Source organism: Podarcis cretensis (assembly GCF_951804945.1).
Source record: "Podarcis cretensis genome assembly, chromosome: 8".
NCBI lineage: Eukaryota > Metazoa > Chordata > Lepidosauria > Squamata > Lacertidae > Podarcis > Podarcis cretensis.
The window spans coordinates 34,611,019-34,635,675 of NC_137177.1; the positions used below are offsets into that span (position 1 = coordinate 34,611,019).

The following is a 24,657-nucleotide window of genomic DNA, read 5'->3' on the forward strand; positions in this document are numbered from 1 at the left end:
AAATAAAAAATTAAAAACGGAGAGGTCTTTGCCCTGGAGAATATATCGTAATAAATCACAGCATCTAGGATTATTGAATCACATCTTATTTTTTCCATGCAGGACTGAACTCTGTTTTTGTTTTTGTTTTAGCATTTATTAAAAGAGTGAATGCAAGGGCTTTGTAAAGTCAGCTTTTCATGGATTAGCTTAGAAGGTTCCCCCCGCCCTGTTCTTGAAAATCTGAAATAATATAAGCAATAGCTGTTTCCGTATAATAGCTGCAGCCCCACTCCACCCTCATCTGTCCTCCACAGGGATTATGAGAAAAGGCATCTAAGTCTCACTCAAAGGGTGTCATTTCATCTGAGGTCTGGGATACATCAGGTTCCTCCAAGTCTTCAAGGTGCATCTCGCTACAAAATGTCTCAGTGGGGGAGGAGGGGAGCAACATGAAGGGAGATTTTGCATTGTATTGTTCGGGATGCTCTGAGGTCCACTGTCACACCTGCTGCTCATATTGTCCTTCAGTGGCAGTGAAAAAGTCCTCCAGGACACCTTTCAGGAACTCAAATGTGGGCCGCTGCTCAGGGTTCTCCTTCCAGCACTGAAGCATCAGTTTGTACAGCTCTTCCGGACAGTTTTCAGGTGCTGGCATCCGGTAGCCGCGCTCCAAATTCTGTATGACCTCTGGGTTGCTCATCCCTACAGCCACAGCGCAAAGTGTTATGTTAGAAGGAGCCTGGGAAAGATCGTAGCATATATGGGTAGACTAGGATGCAGGGTAGTCCCAAGGACATCCAGGTCCAAAGAGCAAGATCCCCCACACCCGTATTAAAGGTAAAGGGATCCCTGACCATTAGGTCCAGTCGTGGCCGACTCCAGGGTTGCGGTGCTCATCTCGCTTTATTGGCCGAGGGAGTCGGCGTACAGCTTCCAGGTCATGTGGCCAAAATGACTAAGCCGCTTCTGGCGAACCAGAGCAGTGCACAGAAACGCCGTTTACCTTCCTGCCGAAGCGGTACCTATTTATCTACTTGCACTTTGACGTGCTTTCAAACTGCTAGGTAGGCAGGAGCAGGGACCGAGCAACGGGAGCTCACCCAGTCACGAGGATTCGAACCGATCGGCAAGTCCTAGGCTCTGTGGTTTAACCCACAGCGCCATCTGCGTCCCACACACCTGTATTAGGACCAACTAAAAAAACACGGCAAAGCAGCAAATTGGCTTTTGAATTTCAGAGTTCCTCAGACTTGATATTAACATCACCACTACCACCCAAAAAAAGGATCAAGGGAGAAAAGGTGGGACAGGGAATCGTAGAAGCTTTGTGTGCAATATTTTAACCTTCCTGGTGACTCAGGAAGCTCATAGCAAACTCATTAGGTTGAGGCTGGTATATGCTCAATGGAAAAGATTTCAGGTCACCCCAAAGAAGACTTTGTCTAGGAAGGCACCTGCCCCATCACTTCATTTTGCATTCAAGAAACTAAGGTGGTACCTTCAAAGCGCATTTGAAGCACATTCTTTCCCTCAAATAATTCTGGGCACTGTAGTTTACCTGTCACAGTTCTCAGCCACCCTTAACAAACTACAGTCCCATAATTCTTTGAGGGAAGAAATGTGCTTCAAAGACGCAGTGCATATGCAGCTTAAGTGAACAAAATGTTTGATCCAAGGAGTATTCTAAAATACCGTTATGAGTTTTGGGTGCCAGAGTTTGTAGGTGTCACCCATAAATTCTAGGTTTAGTAAGCGTTGGAATGTAATCAGTGCTTGGAGAGGCACACTCTTAATAGCTGGGCTCAGCTTCTGTGTCCTACCTACCTGATAATGGCCAAGTTGTTCAGCAAACAAACACAGGTTGAGGGCCTGTCAATAAAGTCATCAACAGGGCAAACAGTCTCTGCCAGAAGCAGGTGACCGTGGAGCATTGCCATTGTGGTTAATAGCCATTAATAGCCATCTACCATGAATCTGCTCACTTTGCTCTTCTGGTCAGATTTCAAAAGTCATGTACAAGCCTTCCCCAACCTGGTGCCCTCCTGATGTTTGGGACGAAAACTTCCATCAGTTCCAGCCAGCAGTTTTTCTGCTTGTTCTATTTATTTATTTCATTATTACATTTATACTCCATCTTTTCTCCAAAGAGCTTAAGGTGGAGTACACACTTCTACCCCTCTCCATTTCATACTCACAACAACCCTGTGAGGTGGGTTAGGCTGAGAGACAGTGACTGACTCAAGAGCACACAGGCTCCATGGCTGAGCGGGGATTTGAACCCTGGTCTCCTAGCTCCTAGTCCAGTTCTCAAACGACTACACCACATTTGCTTTCCAAAGGTAAGAGTTTACGGAAATGTTTTTTTCCCAGTGCTGCGGATCATCTATCCATTTTATTTCCAGCTATTAAGACTATCTGTATAGAATGATTTTCCCCCTCCCAGTTTTCTACCAGTGGAGACTTTAGTATGGCTTTCTGGCTGAATTTTTGAATTCACAGTGCAAGGCAGGAGAAGGGTTTTGTGGTTTTGTTTTCATAAAGGACTCTGGTTCTCCCTGTGGATACAGAGTACTTTGTGCAGGAGGGGAAATGGTTGCATTTTGCTGCTGAGAAATTCTGACCTGGGTAAGGAATCCGCCCATAGGTGATGATCTCGGTCAGCAAGATCCCGAATGACCAAACGTCTGATTTGATGGTGAATGTCCCATAATTGATAGCTTCTGGGGCTGTCCACTTAATGGGAAATTTTGCTCCTGAAATACACAAAGAATGCAGGATCATATGAACCTTGGTGCAGAATTCAGGTACTTTTCCTGGTGCTGTAACTGGTGGCTGTTAATGTGGTGACCACAAGAAGGAGCTCTACCTCCACCTGACACCAATGACTGCCCTGCAGACCTACAACCCGAGCAAAAATTTATTTTTCCAATCCTTACAACCTTTCCCAATGCAAATTTGCAGGAACAGATGCAAAATTCACATTTGTACCATTGGTAAATATTTCTGGCTGCTTGTTCAGGTAACCTAGGCTAGAAATATAAACGTTACTGACTATAAGCAGGAGGAGAGGTGACAGGAACTGGATCTCATTTAGACCTTCTTTAGAAGATAAGAAGAGCCCTGCTGGATCCAGACAAAGACTCATCTTGCCCAGCATCCTGTCCTCACAGCGGCCAATCAAATGGGAAGCCCATAAACAGGATGTGAGTGGGACAGCAGCCCTCTTCTCACCCATGATCTCTACCAACTGGTACTCAGTCAGAGGGATGCTGCCTCTGGCGCTAGAGGGAGTGTCCTAAAGGTAAAGGTAAAGGGACCCCTGACCATTAGGTCCAGTCGTGGCTGACTCTGGGGTTGCAGCGCTCATCTCGCTTTATTGGCCAAGGGAGCCGTCGTACAGCTTCCAGGTCATGTGGCTAGCATGACTAAGCCGCTTCTGGCAAACCAGAGCAGCGCACAGAAACGCCGTTTACCTTCCCGCCGGAGCGGTACCTATTTATCTACTTGCACTTTGACATGCTTTCGAACTGCTAGGTTGGCAGGAGCAGGGACCGAGCAACGGGAGCTCACCCCGTCACGGGGGTTCGAACCGCTGACCTTCTGGTCAGCAAGTCCTAGGCTCTGTGGTTTAACCCACAGCCCCACCCGGTCCTACCGGCCTTCAAAAAGCTGGTGCCTGGCAGATGTTTTGGACTCCAACCGCCATCTGCCCCAGCCAAAATGCTTCCCTGACTGGGGCTGATGGGAGTTGTAGTCCAAAACGTTAGATGGTATCAGGTTGGCAAAAGGTGTTATATTATTATTATTATTATTATTATTATTATTAAAATAACTTGAAGCAACTTACAAAAAAAGAATCCCACATACATTAAAACCAACATGGAACTAAAACAAGTCAAAGCTAAAAGTACATTCATATTTATAAAAAGGTAGAACTAACACTGAAGGAGGCCACATATAACTGAAGGCCAAAGGACGGGTGGAAAAGAATCATTTTTCCTGGTGCCTAACATTTTGTGTGTGAGCATGCGCACACACTGTCTCACACACATGCACACACCAATTCTGAAGCCACTGTGTAATATATTTCTTTTAAAATAGCTTGACTATACCTCGGTAGTCAAGAGAAAAGGGGGGGGGGAGGGACTAGACTGGATTTCCTCCCAAAAAAAGATGGAGGAGGAGGAGAAATGGCTTCCTTCTGAAGACTGGATTCTCCTGCTCTCCATGTAACAGAGGGAACTAGGTTGAGGAAGAAGTGGGCCTTGTTATCTAAGAAGGGGACTTGCTTTCTCCTCACTGCACTGCTGGGTGAAAAATCTCTTCAGAGAGCTCCAGCTACAGGTTGCTTCAGCTCAAAACCGCAGCCCCCCCAGCGCAGCCTCTGTGTGAAAAGCACTTGCTCACACTTCTTCCCTCTCTCTCACACACAAAGCAGCCCCCCACCCCACCCCAGCAGGCTCTGGTTTCCTCAAGAGGTGAGTTATTGCTTCAAGCAAAGGCCTAGGCTAAGCAGCTGTGGCTGTCAGTTGCCAAGCTGTGAGATGGGGAACGGGGACGAGTGCTTATTATATGTTTTCACCCACCTGCAGTGGGAAAGGGGCAGGAGGGCAGCTGAACCACTGAGCCCCATAAGACTTTGCAAGGGGGGGTGGAGAGGAGCATCATGACCCACATTCTAGGGATCCAGCTTCCAGTACTTATGCAGGTGTGTGTGCCATGAAATGCAAGCACATCATCTTTTCTGCAAGCCTATCTGCACATATAAGTCCATATAAGGCACTAGCCCCCGGGTTGGTAGAAAGTTCTGGCAGAGAAAAACTGCCTGTGATGGTGTGGGCATGTAACAGAGGGAACTGCACATGTGAGGATATTTTCACCTGTGAAATAAAGTAATTCCACATTGTGCAGGCTTGTAAAATGGCCACTCAGCCTCATGTCACCTCTGGCAAGGAATAATTTTCCCCACTCAAGAAGCTTTGCAAAACTGTCCTCACCCCACCCCACAGCAACCCCATTTTAGGCCAATTGTGGACAGCCTTCAAGCTTGAAGGATCTATGCTGTTGTTTTTTACTAGATCCTCAATGTCCACCAACCATAGTGACTGGGGAGGCACAGCCAGAGGTAAAGTTGTGATGTGATTGTTATTGACACTTGATGCAAGAAAACTTTTACTTATGCTCACCAATCTAAGTGATACAGCTTACTATACATAATGATGTAATTTTGGTATATACACTTTGACACAACTTTGTTAAGCTAATCAGAAACATTTATCTGAGTGTTTGTTGTTGCTTTCTTTTTATGTAATTGTTGCATGTTGATATGCTCTACTGTAAACAAAGATATATCTCAATGTTTAAAGATGACAAGGATAAAAAACTATGTTACCAAAAAGGAAAAAACCTTTGACTCAGAGTTCGAACCAATTGCCATAGGAAGTTGCCATATACTGAGTCAGATCACTGGTTCATCTAGCTCAGTAGTGTCTACACTGACTGACGGCTGCTCTCCAGGGTTTCAGGAAGGAGTCTGTCTGGTTTAGGCAGATGGGAAGAGAAAAGCCATTTATTGTCGCTAATGTGGGGAGTGGGAATTGGAAACCTCCCTTGATCTATTTCCTGATCATCCATTAGTCATCTACCAGTAGATCCCAATCTACATTCTCACCCCACCCCTGCCTCTGTGTTGGGCCGCAGATAACTAACACAGATAAGCCAGGACAGGTACATTTATATTTCCTGTCACAAAGAGGCAAGCAGCAGCTGACAAGACCAGGCTGAGGAATAAGACCCACCCTCTTGAGCTGTGTACTCATCCTCTATAAGCCGGGCCAGGCCAAAATCAGCAATCTTGCAGCAGAGCATCTCTGACACCAAGATGTTGGCAGCTCGCAGGTCACGATGGATATAATTCTTCTTTTCAAGGAAGGCCATTCCTTCCGCTATCTTTATGAGAGAAGAGGATGGGGTTGTTACATATTTCTTTATTGCAATTTCATCCCACTGCTCCCTTCCTCCCAGTATAAGATTCCTTCCCCTGTTAGGTAGGTTGGAATGATAGTCATTTGAGGATAGTGCATGGCTGACAATCTCCAAGAAACTTCATGACTGAGGATTTGAACTCAGGTCTAGCCTCACCACTCTAACCACTGCACCAGACAGGTGAATGTCTCCAAGAACAACTTTCCCTGCAGTTTTCCCCTTTTTGTCTGGCAGATGTCGTTTGCTTTTCTGCCCAGCGGGCAGAATTTCAACAAGGGCAAATTTCTGCCTGGCTGTGTGTCCTTGGTTTTCTATTGTTTGTTTCATTAATATTTTAGCTCTGCACCAAGGAACATAAGCTGGCACATGAGCCCTTCGCACATACAAATATTTATCCTCACAACAATCCTGTGAGGTAGGACAGATTGAGCAGTAGTGATAGTGACTGTCAGGATCACCCAAGGGGTTTCATGGCTGAGCAAGCATGTGAATCCTGCTCTAGGTCTGACACTGGCTTTCAGCTGCTTTATATATTCTGACTTCCTGCACAGAACTCTGGGAATTGTAGTTCTGTGAGGGTGCTGGGACTCTTCCCCTCAGCAGCAGATATGAACCAAGAAAAATGTCAGTTTGCACTGAGCACTCCAAAAGTTAAATAAAACCTTATTACCCATGTCTTAGGTAAGCTAAGTCCGTTAGCTGATGGAAAGATTAGGCACCCCATGTTTCATTTGTAATGTGGACATTATTCTAAGTTCTGTTTCCCAGCAGAAATCCTTCATCACATTTATTCTGGTGTGAAATTAAGTTTTCAGGAAATGCAATCTAGACACCCAACCCATCTCTCCATATCATATATTCCCACCAACTGGTCCTCTTCCACCATCCTCCCAGGTTTTATTCCTTGCCCGCTCTTATCCTCACCTGTGCTGACATATCCAGCAGTTTATAAATGGTCAGCTTGATGCCTTCAACAGCTTTGAGGAAATCCACCAAGTTTCCTGTATGGGGGTGGGGAAAAGCCTATTAAAATATGTGAAATTTTCTGCGCAGCTCTGCTGACCTATTTTAGAGTTCCGAGCTGCTATCACTCAGCTGTGGTTGTGAACTTGAATACGTTGTTCACCCCAGGGAATGTGTGCTGCTTGTAGACCATCACTAAGGGGGGGGGGGGGTTCAGTTGCTAACAGGAAAATTCAGGTTGTCTAATTAAAGTGGATGCTGTACAAGAAACCCACCTCCAAAGAACCCTGGACTTAGGGGTGGGGAATGCACTGGTAAGTGTGAGAGCAATTGCTTTGAATTGCCTCTCCACAAACAAATCAGAATGAATGCTCAATAAACAGCCGGTGTTATCTAACCTCCCTGCAAAGTTTGTGCAAATGAATCAGGATAGATGCTCAACGAACAGGTCGTCTTGAAAAGGCCATTGACTCACAAGCTTCCTAGAAGCTGGTCGGCCGGCCTCTTTGCATGATCTGGAGGGAGAAAGAAATCCTTCCCTTGACCTTTACTAACAGCTATGCATTTTTGGAATCCCACCATTTATTCTCTTTCCTCTTTGCTCTTCTCCCCCTTTCCCCCTAAAGTGTCATCATGGCTTTTTGTTGGTGATGCTTGACAATTTTTGATAAATCTCAGCTCTAGGCAGATACCATCTCTGGTGCAGCCTGCTGAAGGGACATATGAGAGCCAAAATGGGTGGTAAAAGCTTTGAGAAGCAGGAAACCCCTCCCAAATCCTCTGGCTATTTTTGTGCCTTGGCAGGCTGCTCCCATTGTAGCTGTAGCTGTGTCGCACAATAACCTTTAATTTCCTTCTCTTTCTCCACTGCCTTATGCCAAATCCAGCAAGCGAGCTGGGGTTCTGACCTCCATTAATCTAGAGCAAAGGGCACCGCAGAGGAAGTGTCTAAAACAAATCTGATGATACAAGAGAGGGAGAACAGGAGGAGGAGTGGGGACATGGGAGTCAGCACCCTCTGTCATGGGCAGGGGATAAAAAAAACCCCACGGCTAATTTTACTCCCTTTCCATATTTTTCTTGCTTTTCATTCTATCCCAAGCACAGCCCAAATCTGAACGAAGAGTGGTTATAACATTCAGAGGTACTGTTGTGTGGTGTCATACATTGAGGGTCATCTTTCTGTAGCACACAAATGGGCAGTGAAGGTCAATTGATTGCATGCTAATAGACAGCGGTGGCCAACTGATATTTTCTCAGTGTGCACAAACGCCTAAAAGATGCATCTTTGTGAGGCATCTAATCATAACCTGCATTTTTAATCAAAGCTTATATTTTAAAATTCCTGTATATTAAAATGAGCTTAAAGATTTTCAAATGTTAAATGCCAGACAGAAGACCAGCTGCCTAAGAACCTTGGCAAGATGTTTATCCTCCTGGACAAGGGCGCCCCCTGATTTATAGCAGAAAACAATTCTCAAAGTCGTAAAAAGGGAATTACAGGCTGAAAGCCAAGGTTACACTGACCCTACATATTACAGAAGATAAAAAAAGCAGAGAAAAACATAATTAAGAGTGGGTAAATAGTAAAATAAAACCATGTGCCTCCCATTAAACTTGACCCATATTTTCCTAAGATTAAAAGGCCAAGAGCATCTGGTTGGCAGAAAGGGAGGGAGTATTTTGGGAAGTCTTTTTCTAAAGTTGTTTCTTTCTTAAACTGAGATCCTTTTAAGATTTCTTTTCCTTTTAAAAGGTTATTTATGTTATGTATTAAATATATTGGCTTAAATGTAATTATGCAAAGGAATTAGAAGCTAAGAAATGTTAAATCCTTATGCTAGATTCTTATTTCATATAGTTGGAAGAGACCACAGGGGCCATCAGCCCAGCCCCCCCTGCCAAGCAGGAAACATCATTAGAGCACACATATGGTTGTCAGGCCTTTGTTTAAAGACCTCCAAAAGAAGGAGATCTTTCAATGTTGATGTGAACTCAAGATCCTTGACATCTGTTTAAGATAAAAATTTAAAACTATTAAACCATCTGTTTTGGAGGGCAATAGGGCAAGGAGGGCAAGAGGTGAGCTGGTAATTAAGGTTCCTTGTTGAGACAAATGTAAGATATATGACTACTTATTTGTCATTTATAGATAGAAGAATATATAGCTTTTTGTTTCCCATAAAAGGCAAAAAGGAAATGGGTGTATCTTTTGTGATTGGTTCTAGCAAACAGTCAATAGGAATTTCAACCAGGCTGATTGGACAGAGGCAGCCACAGGAGGAGCAAGGGGGCTGGATTAAGGAAATATAAGTGCTGGCCATAACGGCAGGAGGCCAGGCCAGAGCTTGGTAACCATATACCACTGTGCCTCTCATTTATTTGTCTGACAAATAAATTATTATTTTAATTTCTCTATTGCTGCATTGAATATTTCATTCCAGCTAAGCGTTAACCACAAGCAGGGTGCTACATTTGATCAGCTTTGGTGGCTAGATGCTACTGTGTTAGACGGCTCTCGTAGGGACTAAAGAAGCAGTGAGGTTGCTGTGTGGTCAGCCAAACAAAGACTTGAGCTTTGCTTGCCTATCAAAGTTGGAGAGGTCCCTGTGTTTCCTCTTGCTGCCAGCTTCAAGTTCTCTCGTGCCTAATGGGCCAGAATCCATTTAAGGTGACATATCTGCTGTTTATAATACGTTGGAGCCGTATTCTGAGCCATTCTAAAGAGAACAATCAAGGGAACATTCCTGTATTCTTGCTGCCTGGAAGAAGGAGCCTTAGTTGGCTATTTGCCTTCAGAGAAACTGCTTTAAAGATAAGCACTTTCGGTTTGGATGCTTGCCTGTTCCCTCATGCTTAACGTTTGTGCAAATACGCAGGTATCAATGCTCTCCTTTGAGTGCTGTCTCCAGTCATCTCTCCCAACAGGAAAAGAACCCTGAAGCACAAGCCTTCCCCAACCTGAAGACCTATAGATGCTTTGGACTGCAACGCCATCAGTACACAGGCAGTCCAGAACATCTGGAGGGCCTTAGGTTGGGCCCTATAAGACTAGAAAAAACTTCTTCGCTCACTGCATACGTAAACTATGTCCCTCCCACAGGAGGCAGTGGGGGCCAGAAATTCAGCTTTACAAGAGGACTGGACAAATTTAGAAACTGCAGAAGGGGGGATTGTCACATTAGTGATTTGATTTCTGGGAAATTATGGGCAGTGGGAGTCAATGGTACCATCTTGAGCAGGTGAGAAGGCCCTGTCTGCTGTCCTGCTGCTGCATTGGACACTAGCAAGTTGTCAGGACTCTCTCCCAACGTTGCCAGGAGAAGTTCAGGAATATCAGTTTATTGTCATTAATTGGGAAAATATATGCACGGTTCTTGTTAACTAAGCTTACTAAGTGGGCCGAAGTGAACAACTTGATTGGGCCTGAACAGGCTGGTTTTAGACCGAATCAGTCAGCGGTCGATCATGGCTGGAGTCTCTGGAGAACCCCCGGCTCAAAATGAAGCTCTGCCAGAGTGAAGGAGCAGGTAATGCTGTCTAGCGCCTCACCTTTTTCCATGTACTCAGTGATGATGTACATGGGCTTCTGGGTCACCACAGCATAAAGCCTCACCAGCCGGGGATGCCGCAGTTTCTTCATCAGGTTAGCTTCAGCCAGGAAGGCCTCAGGCGACATGCTGCCTTGCTTCAGACTCTTGATGGCGACTTTTGTGTGGCCGTTATAGTAACCTGCCGAGGGACAGAGTGAGGATCTCAGCTCAGGAGGACTGGAGCCAGGATTTGGAATCGCACCTGGCAATGCATGTACCTCCACAACGGCACCCTTGCTGAGTGAAGGGACCAATGGGTGTCTGGCGGAAGAACTGGGGTGTTAAAGGACCCCAAGACTGTCCTCGTTTTTTAATCACTGAAATGTTGCTGGACATGCTTTAAATCTTATCGCCATGAGGGCTAGAAACTTGCTGGGTTTTCCAAAATCAAAGCTGAGGTTCCTTGGCTGAAATCTATGGGCAAGCAGGATGCCGATGACCCCTGCCTCCACCCGTCTTTCCCTGCTGCCACCCCTGCTACTCACCCATCCAAACTTCTCCAAACTGCCCAGCTCCCAGTTTCTCCACCAGCTTGAGGCTCTCCCGAGGCACCTCCCACTCATCCTGCCACCAGGGTTTCTGTGGTTTCTGAGTCTGACAGGGCTTGCCGAGGCGGGTGCAAAGCCCATCTGTGTTGCCTGCGAAGAAACGAAAGAAAGACAGAAGCTGAAGGTCGGGGGGGGGGGCAGCAGAAGATGTGTTTACACCATCCGGCTAAGAGAACATTAGAACACAAGAAGAGCCTGCTGGATCAGTCCAATGGTCTCACAGTGGCCAACCAGATGCTTGTGCAAAACCTGAGAGCAGGATTTGAGCACAAGAGCTCTCTCCCCTCCTGCGATTTCCAGCAGCTGGTATTCAGAAGCATTTGCTGCCTCTGACTGGAGGCAGAGTATAGCTATTGTGACTAACCCTCGATAGCAGTGGGCGAGAAGCACAGGAGGTGACAAGTGTCATGCTCCTTGTGGGGCCAGATCTGCTGCCCCTCCCAGCTGTCTCCAACCTGCTGCTTAAGATGACTGCCTCACCAAGCTTCATGGGCAGCCCAGGCCAGGGCACCAAACAGGTGAAAGCTGGCTTTGAGCAACAGATGTATTGGTGGCACCAGCTTTCGTGGACCAGAGCCCCCTCCAGGAGAAGGAGCAGTGTCCTTCCTCCCAGCAGCCAGGACAGGCAGAGAGAGGCTTTCAGGGTTGGGTGGCCTCTTTAGCCTTACTCATATAATGCTCCACCAGCTGGTGCAGGCTCTCAAAGGTGATGCGAGGGGAGATGTAGAAGCCGCCGTTGTCCATATTGCGGATCTTATAGTGCTTCACGACTTCTCCCTGGTTCTTGTCAAAGTCACGGATGGAGAGGGAAAAGGAACCTGAGGAGACACGCAAGGAAACAGAGTGAAGAGGTTGGATCCTGGATTTCTTTTGTCCCCTTACACCCAGAAACATGTGGGCTCCTCCCCACTCCCCACAAAAAAACCCTAGCATTTGCCTTGCTGATTTCCGCCCCCCCCCCTTCTGTCAAAATTCCACAGATAGTTCTCCCTCAGCTTTTTGACTCCCTGGCGCTTCCTCTTTCCCCCTCTGTGGACCCACACTCCAAGAAAATGATGCTGGTCTTAAAAAAATTATTTTATTTACACCACAAAATCATTCAGATATTTTATTTTAAACAGGAACCCCAAATTTCCCTCAAATGTTAAGAATGTCTTCTGGTTCTTTCAACAGAATGGAACAGCACCCTCAAAGTGGTCCAGCCAGGCACCATACCAATGAGATAATATTCAAGAAGTAGAGAGAATCAATACCTGCTGAACACTCTGGTTTAGAACATAAGAACTAAAGACGAGCCTGCTGGATCAGGCCAATGGCCCATCTAAGCCAGCATCCTGTTCTCTCAGTGGCTCTAGCCTGAGCATGGCTTGGTTAGCTATCACCCAATGGCAGGATGAAAGGGGTGCTTGTGTGTATGAAAGGAAAGTTAGGGAAACTTCTCTCAACTCAGGCTGTGTACACATTCCCATCTTAGAGCACAGCTATGACCTTCTTTTTCTCTATTCAGAGCAAAGCTGGCTTGGGGGAAAATACGCCAAAGCACAGTACAGTGGTACCTCGGGTTAAGAACTTAATTCGTTCTGGAGGTCTGTTCTTAACCTGAAAGTGTTCTTAACCTGAGGTACCACTTTAGCTAATGGGGCCTCCCACTGCCGCTGCGCCGCCACCATGCAATTTCTGTTCTCATCCTGAGGTAAAGTTCTTAACCTGAGATACTATTTCTGGGTTAGTGGAGTCCGTAACCTGAAGCATCTGTAACCCGAGGTACCAATGTATTTCATAAGAAATGACAATATAGATGTGGATTGTAGCTACAAGTCATGTGTACACACCACTTCCCAAACCAGAAGCAGGAGCACACTAGATGCAAAGTGTGCACACAGACTCTTAATTTTTTAAAATCTTTCTCCAGCCTCTGTTACAATTCCTGGAGAGAGAGAATGACCCTGTGTGGATACATGTGGGTTGTGACACACATGCCTGCCCAGGGCCCTCTTCCCTCACCGCCCCCTAATTTGGGCACAGTGGTGGCGGCTGTTGATTACCTTTGGTGGATTCACTCTCCCGAATGAGGAAAGCGCCGTGCGTGTTGCCTGCGGTCAGGAGCTGCCGTTCTGCATCCTTCCTGCTGAGAGCTTTGAAAAACCAGCTGCAAGAAAGAAGTAGCACAGAGAGGTTTACAGAGTTTGAGCCTTTCAGTATGCCTCAGGTAGGCAACAGCCATTTTAATTTAAAGCAAAAGAAAACATTAATCAATAAAATGTTCAACTTTTCAGATGTGTGTGTGTGTGTGTGTGTGTGTGTTTAAACAAAATTTCCAAGGAATAACACCCCTTCCAGCACCCACTCTATCTTGAGAACCCAAAGGCCATAGTCACACCAATCATTTGTGAATATGAGGCCTTCTGCATGCCCTTCTCCTTAACAAACAGATTAACTAACAGCGCCACACTAAGCAATGAGTCCCATTGAGTTCAGTGAGATGTACTCAGAGAAGTTAATGGGTATAAGATTGTAGCTTACTTTCAGAGGAACGGTCCTGAGTAGACATGTCTATCCAAGATTGCACTTTTTGGCCACACACTTAAGCACCATTAAACTCTTTGGGACAACCATGCCTAGGATGGCACTGTAAAATATCATACAGTTGATTACTTTCTATTTAATTGGGTTTTTGGAGGGGCACTGCATGTGGAGAAAAGTGGAGATGTTTTTACTCACGGCTCTTGCTCCAGGGTGTTCATCCTGGCAACAAAGTTTCTTGGAATGTAACCCACTCGCCCGGTGGTGAGAGACTGCGCTTTCCACCATTCCCCAGTCCTAAAGGGGAAGAATTGAATACCAGTCATTCTCCTACCTTTGCTTGATCTTGATCCCACATCCATCAGGCAAAGGGAAAGAACAGACCAAAACCTGATAGTCTTGTGTCACCTTGAATGAGTTCCTTTGCCTTTGATTCTAATCCAGCAAACACACATGGGCTGCATTCACACGGCAGTTAATTCCATTTCCCCCAATCTTTCCATAGTTTCTGCATTACATTTCTGCCATAGTTTCTGCATTACATTTCTGCTTTCACAAGACATGAAAGCCACCTCCAAATATATAGTGGAATATAGCCACAAGTTTAATGCTGATTTCTATGTTATTTGCTTCCAGGGGGGGGGGGGGAAATCTGTTTTCATTTCTTTATTCAGTTCAGCTTCTATTGAGCATTTAACTCCAAATGCCAGCAGACACAATGATAAGGGTTTCAAACATCGAAAAATATGGAATTCCCCCCACTGTTTCAGTGAATGTTCAACTTATGGCATCTACCATTCTAAGTATGAGCGTGTTCAACCATATTGACATGTATCAACCATAGTGTCTTGGTCAAAAGAGGTCAACATTTTTTTCTGAATGACATGGTAGAAGGCCATGTATCATGGGATGCAAACCCACAATGCAGCAGCTGCTGCTGCTGCTGCTGCTGCTGCTGCTGCTGCTGCTGCTTGGGTGTGACAGATGATTATTTTGTTGGTGTGCCAGACCTAAAGGTAACACTCTAACGTGGAAGAAGACTTACTCTTCCAGTACCCGGAGCTGTTCACCTTTCCGGAGCACCAGATCTCCATCATGCAGCGACTCATAATCATATAATGCAACCACCAGTTTATCTATAAAGAAAATCAGCATGTCACTATAAGACAAACCAGGTTTCAGGACTAGAAGAGATGTTATTTTGAATTCAGCTCACATAACATCCACTACCCCCCCTTCCTTAACGTGGTGCCCTCCAGATGTTTTGGAACACCACCTTCATCAGCTGCAGCCAGCATGTACTGACTGTGCTAATGGGATTTGTAACCCAAAACATCTGGAGGGCACTAGGCTGGAGAAGGTTGTACTCCATGAAGGACTTTAATATTTTCTCAGGGGCTATCATGTCATAATGTGATCCTGATCATGTCTCAAGATTGAATCACGGGGCCTTTTTGGTGTTGGCACCAAAACTGTGGAATGCCCTTCCCAAGAAGACCTGCTGGTCCCTTCTTGCTTTGCGGAGGACCCTCAAGGTTCATCTCCATGGTGTATAGATGTTTTTAAAATGTCTTTAGTCTGCCTTATTCTGACCTTAGTCTTGCTACTTGTTTTATGCTTGTGGGATGTAAACACAGGAGCAGTCAATGACAACATTCCTAGAGTGTACATGTTAGAACATGGGGAGGGATGTCTGTCCAGCAAGCAGGTAAACTTCCTGGGGACGGACTTCCTCTGCATGTGACCAGAGGTGGGTGTGGCCTCACCTGTGCAGATAAATGATAAAAGCACAGGGCAAGCAGCCATTCTCTTGCCTCTTGCCTCTCTTGCCTCTCTCATCTTCATCTTCTGAAGGAGCAACATGCCCTCTTGGCTCTCAGCCAAAAGAGGAGGACAGGACTATCTTGCTATAAGATAGATTCTGAATGTATGTAACCTTTTTAAAGCTGTCTGCCTTCTGGGATCATATTGTGAACAGAACGTGAGTAAACTCTTTTATACTTTTATAAAGACTGTGTCATGTCTTGTATTTTAAGAGGGAACAAAAGGGGAAATTACCAGAGTAATTATTATAGAGGTTCTGGCGAACCTGTGCAGACATTACCGTTGCGAACTTAAAGGGGAATGTCATAAACTCTGCTGATATTTTGGGAACTTGTTAGCACAAGTTGGATTATGATACAATCTCACAATACATCCTCTCCTGCACCCCAGAACATTCTCACAATGCTTGACTATGATTTTGATTGTTGTAATGGTTTGTATTCTTCACTAGGTGTTTTGAATGTGCCAGCATAGAAAACCAGAACAGAAATTTATTAAACAAGCAAAGACTGGATCAATCACAGAAACAACCCACGCATTCACCATTGTAGAGGGTGGGAGGGATGTTTTTAGTGGTGCCTGTAGAGCGATCAGAAAAGTTCATCTCAGGCTCCTTTGATATGTTTCAAATAACACTGAAATGCAGGTCTTTCAAGACAGGGAGCACAGTGTTCTGGGCCTCTCTCTGCTAGCTACCACGACACTGGCAATGGCCCCTGGCCTAGCTGGTCTCTGCTCTTGAGTTGCCTATTTGACCAACCCACTCCAAGACTGTTTTTGCATCCCCAATAAATCCAGACAGTCTTTGTGCTATAGTTAGAAGTTGGAAGAAAGGCAAGATTTTAACCTTGAAGAGGTGAGCTGGGAGGAGGAACAGTTTCGCAAGACATCAGAGGATTGTACATTTCAGACCCATTGGAAATCAGCCTCTGTGGAAGAAACAAAGTTCAAATCAAGGATCCTTCCATAGCAGTGATCCTTGGATTTCCCACCAGCCCTATAATTTTATGACTTCCCCCTTATTTTTCTTGGGCTTTGTCACATTAATGAGAAAATTAATGTGGAAGCAAAGTGGGGCAAAGACTTTATGCAGAGTTAGCCAGAATTAAAAGTTGCCCTGCTGGGGCAGGTTGACATACAGCTTGAATTCCAGCATCTAAAATTATGCATTGCAATTTAATGGACAGGTTGGGGCAGGAAATGGATTAAACAGTAGAAAGGTGCAATTGGGCTTATTATCAGAGTGGGGAGAGTGAGCAGCTAGGTCTTGAAGTTTATGCAAAACCTGATAAGGAGCTAGTATGGGCTTTTAAGAAAAGGAGTGATGCAATTAATCTAGTTATTGTGTGGCAACTTTTGCAAGGTCTCTCACCTGGGACTTGGTGGCAGGGTCAGTAGGGTAATGGCATGTCTCACAAATTTCTATGTTTTCATCCCAGTCATCATCGTAGTCACTGCAGCAGCAACCCATAATCTCTGCATGGGGAAAACAAGAGACAGGCTGTAAATTCAGGTTCACGTCTCTGTTCTGCTAAGGATAACATTCATCAAGTCAAAAGAATTAAATGGAGACACTGTGGGGAGAGGGAGAGAGAAAGAGTTTTCTTAGAACAGAAATGGGGTGTCCTATGTTGTTGTTGTTGTTTGCTTTCCTCACAACCTTAACACTATTACTGCATGTCCACCCCACATTCCACCATCTGTTATTCCTGTTGTGTCCATAGGAGCCAACTCCTAGGGTCTGAGGAGTCTTTGCCCCCCAATAAAATATTTAACGGGGCCAGGGGGCCCCAAAGTTAATGGGCATTGTCATTCAAATGGTGTGTGTGCTCCGTATAATGCAGGGCGGGGCTTACCTCCGCCCCCCATCTTTCATTCAAGTTGTGTCTGTATATTTGGCTCATGTAAAAATATTACAAAGCATAATATGAGTCTTTGATTTTATGATTTAATTATATAAACAAAAACCAGCAAATCTGAGACCTTCCAGATCTTGTAGGGTTGAAGTCCAAAAACACCCAGAAGGTTAGGACGGTGTGAATTTGAGCATATGACATACATTAAAACCAAGATTCCATCGGCACAATTTCTGTTTTAAACCTGCAGCTGACCTCTAACCCTGTTTGCATTATATAGCATTTAGACATGTGAATATTCCACCTGGGTGAGAGTCTATGAACTTAGAATTGACACAGGGATGAATGTTGGTTTTGCCATAACACAGACATGGGGCTGTTTCATTTGATGCAGGATTGCCCAGTGGGTGGAAATCAATAAATGCATAAACATAACCTTTAACATGTCTCATTAAGTTCAGTCACCTCATGTAGTATGTGGATTCATCCCAAACCCCCCTGGAAATTTATTCCATCCACATAATTTGGTTTCATAGAGCAGCTATGGTTGATCACTTGCTAACAGTTCTGAATAATTGGGGGGTGGGGGTCAAAAGGAACCCCATATTTGGATCAATGGATTCATGCCTGACTGGTGCAAGGGAAACATGCATGAAAATGGAGAATGGCAATTAATTTACCATAGTTCTCAAGTTTCATGTGGCTCTCAACCTGGTCGTCCTGTCCCATCTCGTCCCACCCCCTGCCCTGCCCAATCCTAACCCGTTAGACACACAAAGGCATAAAAGGCAGAGTGAAATAAAGGGTGGAGTCATTTATGATAGGGTTGCCATATTTAAAGAGATAAAAATCTGGACACCTACTTGTCCCACAACCATCTGCCACCGCGGAGCCTCAGTTTACAAAGGTTTCTCTTCCATGCTCTGTTCTATATCAACAGTGATCACACACTTCTACAAATTACACTCAAAGGTGTTATAGGGCTCATATTAAGCAAACACTATTAAAACCACAAGGTCCGTTTAGTTAAAGCTATAGTTTTCCCAGTAGTGATGTATGGAAGTGAGAGCTGGACCATAAAGAAGCCTGATAACCGAAGAATTGATGCTTTTGAATTATGGTGTTGGAGGAGACTCTTGAGAGTTCCATGGACTGCAAGTAGATCAAACCTCTCCATTCTTAAGGAAATCAGCCCTGAGTGCTCACTGGAAGGACGGATCGTGAAGCTGAGGCTCCAATACATTGGCCACCTCATGAAAAGAGAAGACTCCCTGGAAAAGACCCTGATGTTGGGAAAGATTGAGGGCACAAGGAGAAGGGGACGACAGAGGACGAGATGGCTGGACAGTGTTCTCGAAGCTACCAGCATGAGTTTGACCAAACTGCGGGAGGCAGTGGGAGACAGGAGTGCCTGGCGTGCTCTGGTCCATGGGGTCACAAAGAGTCGGACATGACTAAAAGACTAAACAATAACAACAATTAAAACCACATTGCTGCCTTCAATGATTTGCATGGATTGGGAAAAGCTGCAATTCTGAAAACTCCAGGCGCAACAGCCTGCTCTGCACCCATGACCAAGTATAAGTGTGTGTGCCTTTCACTATTCATTTTGGCGATGCAGCCTTACCTTCTCCCATGCAAATTAATGGAGATGGTGATTTTAAAAAGTACATAAATATTATTTCATTTAAATCTTATTGCACAAATAATTTAATTTTTCAGATAGATAGATAGATAGATTAGATAGATAGAAAGGCATTTTAGCACTAATTAGAATATATATTTTAAATAAATACATAAACAGCTTGATAAAATGGCACAGGCTAGAAAGGTCATAGGGAAGGTGCCCTGTGTGGCAATAGGTTCAATATGTCAGCACACACCTGTCACAACCAGGCCCCTTAAAGAAGATGGGAGAGCTAAGAGGCAAAATCCCAAAATGGTTTTAGACCTTCTAGGGGGCAGTGGACATGATTTTCACTGCTCGACAGCTTCAAGAAAAACGCAAAGAAAAAATTAATCCTTGTATATGCCATTTATTGACCTAAGACCTTCGACAATGTAAATTTTAATGCCCTGTGGACTGTCCTTCTGAAAACTGGCTGCCCAGATAAATTTGTGAACATCATTCAACTCCTCCATGATAACAATGGCTCTCAAAGTGAATCATTCACAGTGGAATCAGGTGTTAAACAGGGTTGTGTTATCGCCCCAACTCTATTCATTATTTTCATTGCCATGATCCTACACTTTGTTGAAGGGAAACTCCCCACCAGAGTAGAAATCATATATCGAACAGATGGAAAGCTCTTTAATTTGAGTAGACTGAAAACAAAGAATAAGGTCATGGTAACTTCCTTCATAGAGCTCAGTATGCTGATGACAACGTAGAATGTGCACACTCAGAGGATGTCCTCCAAACCATCCTAAATATATTTGCAGAAACTTACGAAAAGCTTGGCCTATCACTCAACATCCAAGAAACCAAAGTGCTGCACCAACAGCACATAACAACCTCTGCAGCTCCACAAATCCAACTCAATGGTGTAATGTTGGAAAGTGCTGATCACTTCTCCTACCTGGGCAGTTATCTTTCTACAAGAGCCGACACTGATGCCAAAATCCAACATCGCCTGAGCTCTGCGAGTGCAGCTTTCTTCTGATTGAAGTGCAGAGTGTTTGAAAACAGGGACATTCGCAGAGAAACCAAAATGCTTGTTTACAAAGTTATTGTACTACCAACCTTACTGAATGCTTCCAGTTACAGATAGGTAGCCGTGTTGGTCTGCCATAGTCAAAACAACAACAAAAAAATTCCTTCCTAACTTAGTTGGTCTTTAAGGTGCTACTGGAAGGGGAAAAAATTATTTTGTTTTTACTGAAAGCTTGTGAAACATGGAGCACTTAAAAACACCATCTCCAACTCCTCAAAAGATTCCATCAACAGTGTCTCTGAAAAATTCTGCACATCACTTGGGAAGACTGGCAAACTAATGCCAGTGTACTGGAAGAAGCAAAGATCACCAGTGTCAAAGCAATGGTCTTCAACATCAACTTCGTTGGACTGGTCATGTTGTGTCTTCCAAAGCAACTACTCTATTCCGAAGTTACAAATGGAAAGCGTAATACTGGTGGTCAACAAAAGAGGTTTAAATATTCTCTCAAGGCAAATCTATAAAAAAAAGTAGTATAAACACCGACAACTGGGAAACACTGGCCTGCTAGCGCTCCATTGGAGAACAGTCTTTACCAAAGGTGTCACTGACTTTGAAGACGCTCAAACTCAGGACAAAAAGGAGAAATGAGCTAAGAGGAAGGCACATTTGGCAAACCCTCACCATGATCAACTTCTACCCAGAAACCTATGTCTCCACTGTGGAAGGATGTGTGGATCCAGAATTGGCCTCCACAGTGACTTACAGACTCACTGTTAAGACCGTGTTCATGGAAGACAATCTTACTCGGCTACGAATGATAGCCATAGAAGAAGAAGACCTTCAGATTTCTTGTTTATTGAGCATTCACCCTGCTTTGCCTGTGCAGAAGTTATAGGATGTCATCTATTTATTAAGGATCATCCTGACTTTTTAAAAAATATATTTCACATTCTTCAAGAAATATCAACATAAAAACAGTTACAGATAGGTAGCCGTGTTGGTCTGCCATAGTCAAAACAAAATAAAAAAATTCCTTCCAGTAGCACCTTAAAGACCAACTAAGTTAGTTCTAGGTATGAGCTTTCGTGTGCATGCACACTTCTTCAGATGCACATCTGTGTATCTGAAGAAGTGTGCATGCACACAAAAGCTCATACCTAGAACTAACTTAGTTGGTCTTTAAGGTGCTACTGGAAGGAATTTTTTTATTTTGTTTTAACATAAAAACATGCAGCAGATGAACCATTCTGGTGCGGACCCTGCTATACTGCATATGATGTAACCGCTTCTATTCAAATTTGGACTTTCTGCAATCTTGAGAAATGATGGAAGAACTATAGGGAAAACAAGGGAGGGCAAATTGTTGAATGCTGATATCATGTGGATGCCCCACAAAACCTAGGTGAATGAGGAATTAAATGTCTAGTGTTTGAAACTTCCCTAAACCTCATACAAGAAAATACGCATAAAACTGTGGGAGGTAATGAAAACCCAGAACTAGAAAATCTTTCCAATATGATGCACAATTTCTTTTTCTTTTTTCTTTGCTAAGTATGTGGGAGGAAGTCTGGTTATACCCATGATTCAAGTGTTGACAGCTAAGGGAGTGGGATGGTTTGAAAGTACAAAAACAAAACAAAAAACGCCTATCATTGCATGTTCCTCCCTGAAGTCTAACAAGGTTTGTTCACGAGGATTGGGCCAATTATTGATAGAAGTAAAGGTTCACTTTTCAGTACAGTTTTTAGATTTTGGTAATGGAATAGAATAATTGCCAAATTTATGCACAAGCGAGCAAATCCAGGCTTTAGCAGAATAACTTCTGTCAAAATATTGTTCATTGTTTGATTACTAAATGACTGCTACTGTAGCTATAGCTAAGTTTTATTACTTAACGACTGCTACTATAGCTAAGGTGAAGGTAAAAAATACAACTCAATTTATGTTTAAGCCACAGGCTACTATAACAACGAAGAATGCTCAAGTAGATGGACCCTCTAAGACTAGATTAAGGATCCTGATTTAGGATTAGATTAGATCCTTGATCTGCAGGAGAAGATAGTAACAGGATTACACTACAGTGGTACCTCGGGTTACATACGCTTCAGGTTACATACGCTTCAGGTTACATACACTTCAGGTTACAGACTCTGCTAACCCAGAAATAGTACCTCGGGTTAAGAACTTTGCTTCAGGATGAGAACAGAAATCATGCTCTGGTGGAGCGGCAGCAGCGGGAGGCCCCATTAGCTAAAGTGGTGCTTCAGGTTAAGAACAGTTTCAGGTTAAGAACAGACCTCCAGAACGAATTAAGTACTTAACCCAAGGTACCACGGTACATTTATTAAAACTACCAATGATTTAGAAGGCTATCTATCAGACATAGCCTAGTTTTGTGTTTTTTTACACTGGGTGTTTACCGCATTAATTATTTCAGTTCATCTGATCAAAAGGATTGGAAAGCCCAAGATCAAAAAAATTGTTTAAAGTTGATATCTTTGTGGCGCTGGGCAAATTAAAGAACTGCCACTTTACCTTATGTATCAAGATTTAAGGGAGGAAGAGGGTGAAGTTCACCCTGAATAAATATAATAATCACTCGTTACTGGGAAAATATAACTATTCTGGAGGGAAAAGACTGAAATGTTATAAATCATATTGCTTGTGTGTTGTATGAAGCTGCAAAATGAGCCCCTACATGTAGCTACCCCAAAACCCCAAGTGGTGAGAAACTCCAGAGGTTTCTGAACTTATCCAGGGTTTGGTTTCATTGAAATGAAGGCCAGCAGAGACTGTGGTGTTTTTAGGGGATATGGCACCCCTTTCCTTATAAACAAGGACTCAGGTCGGGGGCAAAAATCTAAAAATGATGCAATGGTTGAGAAATTTTTTATACAAATGCAGTGTGTTGTAGCGGAGTGGGGATGTGCAGGGTATTAATTGTTGTTGTTGTTTTCCCAGTGTGCTATAGTGAATGTTGGACAAGGAGGTAGGAGATCGGGGTTCAAATCCTCCCATGAGCCATGACCTTTGGCCCCATCACTGCTTCTCAGCTTAACCTACCTCGCAGGGTTGCTGTGAGTACAAAGGAGAGAGGGAGGACCATGTATGCCACCTTGAGTTCCCTGGAGAAAAGTTGGGGTATAAATTAAATAAGCAATGCAATCGCTGAAAGCTGGTATGGGGCAATGCAGGAACAATGGGGATTACCAATGACGAAGAGAACTACCAATTCCAGTGTTGCCTCAACACACGCATTCACGGGCGTCGCAGTCTGCAACACATTTGCCAGGGAGTAATTCAGATTGAACATTTTTGGAACATGTGCTCCTGTAGTAATAGCGCTTTCCAGAGCTTACTTTACAGGGTGGGTGTAAGGTCTGCAACAAGACTGGGTATTCAAGGTGCTTTCAACACTCTTACAGTGCATATCTCTTCATGCTCCCATTATTTCAATGGGACTTACTCCCAGAGAAGTGCACATAGAATTCTAGCTGGTTCAAGTGCTGTGTAAATGTTAAATACTGCTGTTTTCATGCTGTACAATAGACATTATTATATAGTATGCACATTAATTAACACAATGCAATATTTGTACAAAAGCACTTTTATCCACCTCAACTATTAATTCTATTATTATTTTGGTTTACTGTATCTTTAAAAAAATGAAACTTAAGGCAACTTACAAAAATGTTTTCTTTCATCTCTTTTTTTCTCTTTTATTCACTTAATTGTCATGTATCTTGATTGTGTTCTATGTGGATATATACATAATTTACGTTGCACACATTGCATTTCTGTGTAAATACTATATGTGATATTTGAGATTCGCTTAGTAAAGCTATAAACATATCACACACACAAAAATATGTATACTGATGTCTACATTTTTAAAGGGAGAAATGGTTTGTGTTTGCCTTCTTAATGGTTTATGCCTCTCATTTTAAGCTCATCTTTTTCAATTTTTTATTTTAAATGCACTGCCTGCTTTTCAACCTACAGGGCCCCAAAAGAAAGAAAGATCAGTGCAGATGTTGAAATTGTAATAAAATCGTTACATTAAAGAAATAAACAATGGGAGATAATGTTATGACGCTTTTAACTCAGAAGCCTCCCCACAACAACCAAATAAAATGTTTTAATGTCCACATAAAAGAACAAATATAATGGACTTGGCAGGTCTTCCTTGGGAGAGAATTCGTGTGTCTGTGTGTACAATTCTTGCCTAGAGTTGAGAACTATACGGGGCCACCTGGTCCTTGTCCACGCCTCACCTGGCCATATTTGCCCTCTGTCACTTACCTGTTAGCAGGGTGAAAACTAGTCTCTCTCCGGTTCCCACAAATTGAAAGGGAGGGAAATGGCCTCTTCCTCATCACATTGGGCAGTGAATCATAGTGTGTCTAGAGTGCCAAAAGGCTCCAGGAGATCTCAGACGCATACCCTGTCCTTCTCTCTCTTTCTCTCGCCACCTTCTCTGCTGATTTCCTGCCCTCCGAGTGCTTTGCACAGACAGCTCTAGAAGCTTGTTCTCAGCACTTGTTTGACCACAAAAGGTTCCAAGGCTGCTAAGAAAACCCAGAGGTTTCCTGCCAACTTCAAAGCCCTCCCTGCTGTCGTGCTGGATGGTTCCACTGGCCCCACGTGGATCCCATGTCCCACATTGTGTAGCTCTTTGCACATCTGACACGGTCAGCTCCTATCCAAGCCCAGGGGACTCCTGTGA

The 24,657-nt window shown here is 43.9% G+C and overlaps 1 protein-coding gene across 2 annotated transcripts; it reads right to left on the reverse strand.

Annotated features, from left to right (window-relative positions):
• Positions 1 to 37: 37 nt before the first annotated feature.
• LCK (LCK proto-oncogene, Src family tyrosine kinase) lies at positions 38 to 24,447 on the reverse strand. Of its 2 annotated transcripts, none has more exons than XM_079988196.1 (13): positions 24,234 to 24,447; positions 16,791 to 16,894; positions 16,266 to 16,347; positions 14,640 to 14,730; positions 13,793 to 13,891; positions 13,117 to 13,220; positions 11,740 to 11,889; positions 11,009 to 11,161; positions 10,483 to 10,662; positions 6,892 to 6,968; positions 5,781 to 5,931; positions 2,604 to 2,735; positions 38 to 684 (listed from the first exon to the last, which is right to left on the reverse strand). In XM_079988196.1, exons 2-13 carry the CDS (start codon positions 16,887 to 16,889, stop codon positions 482 to 484), a joined length of 1,521 nt encoding a protein of 506 aa, XP_079844322.1. In that variant the 5' UTR covers positions 16,890 to 16,894; positions 24,234 to 24,447; the 3' UTR covers positions 38 to 481. The 2 variants fall into 2 exon arrangements, with proteins under 2 accessions (XP_079844322.1, XP_079844321.1); XM_079988195.1 differs by having other exon boundaries at positions 24,230 to 24,447.
• Positions 24,448 to 24,657: the final 210 nt, after the last annotated feature.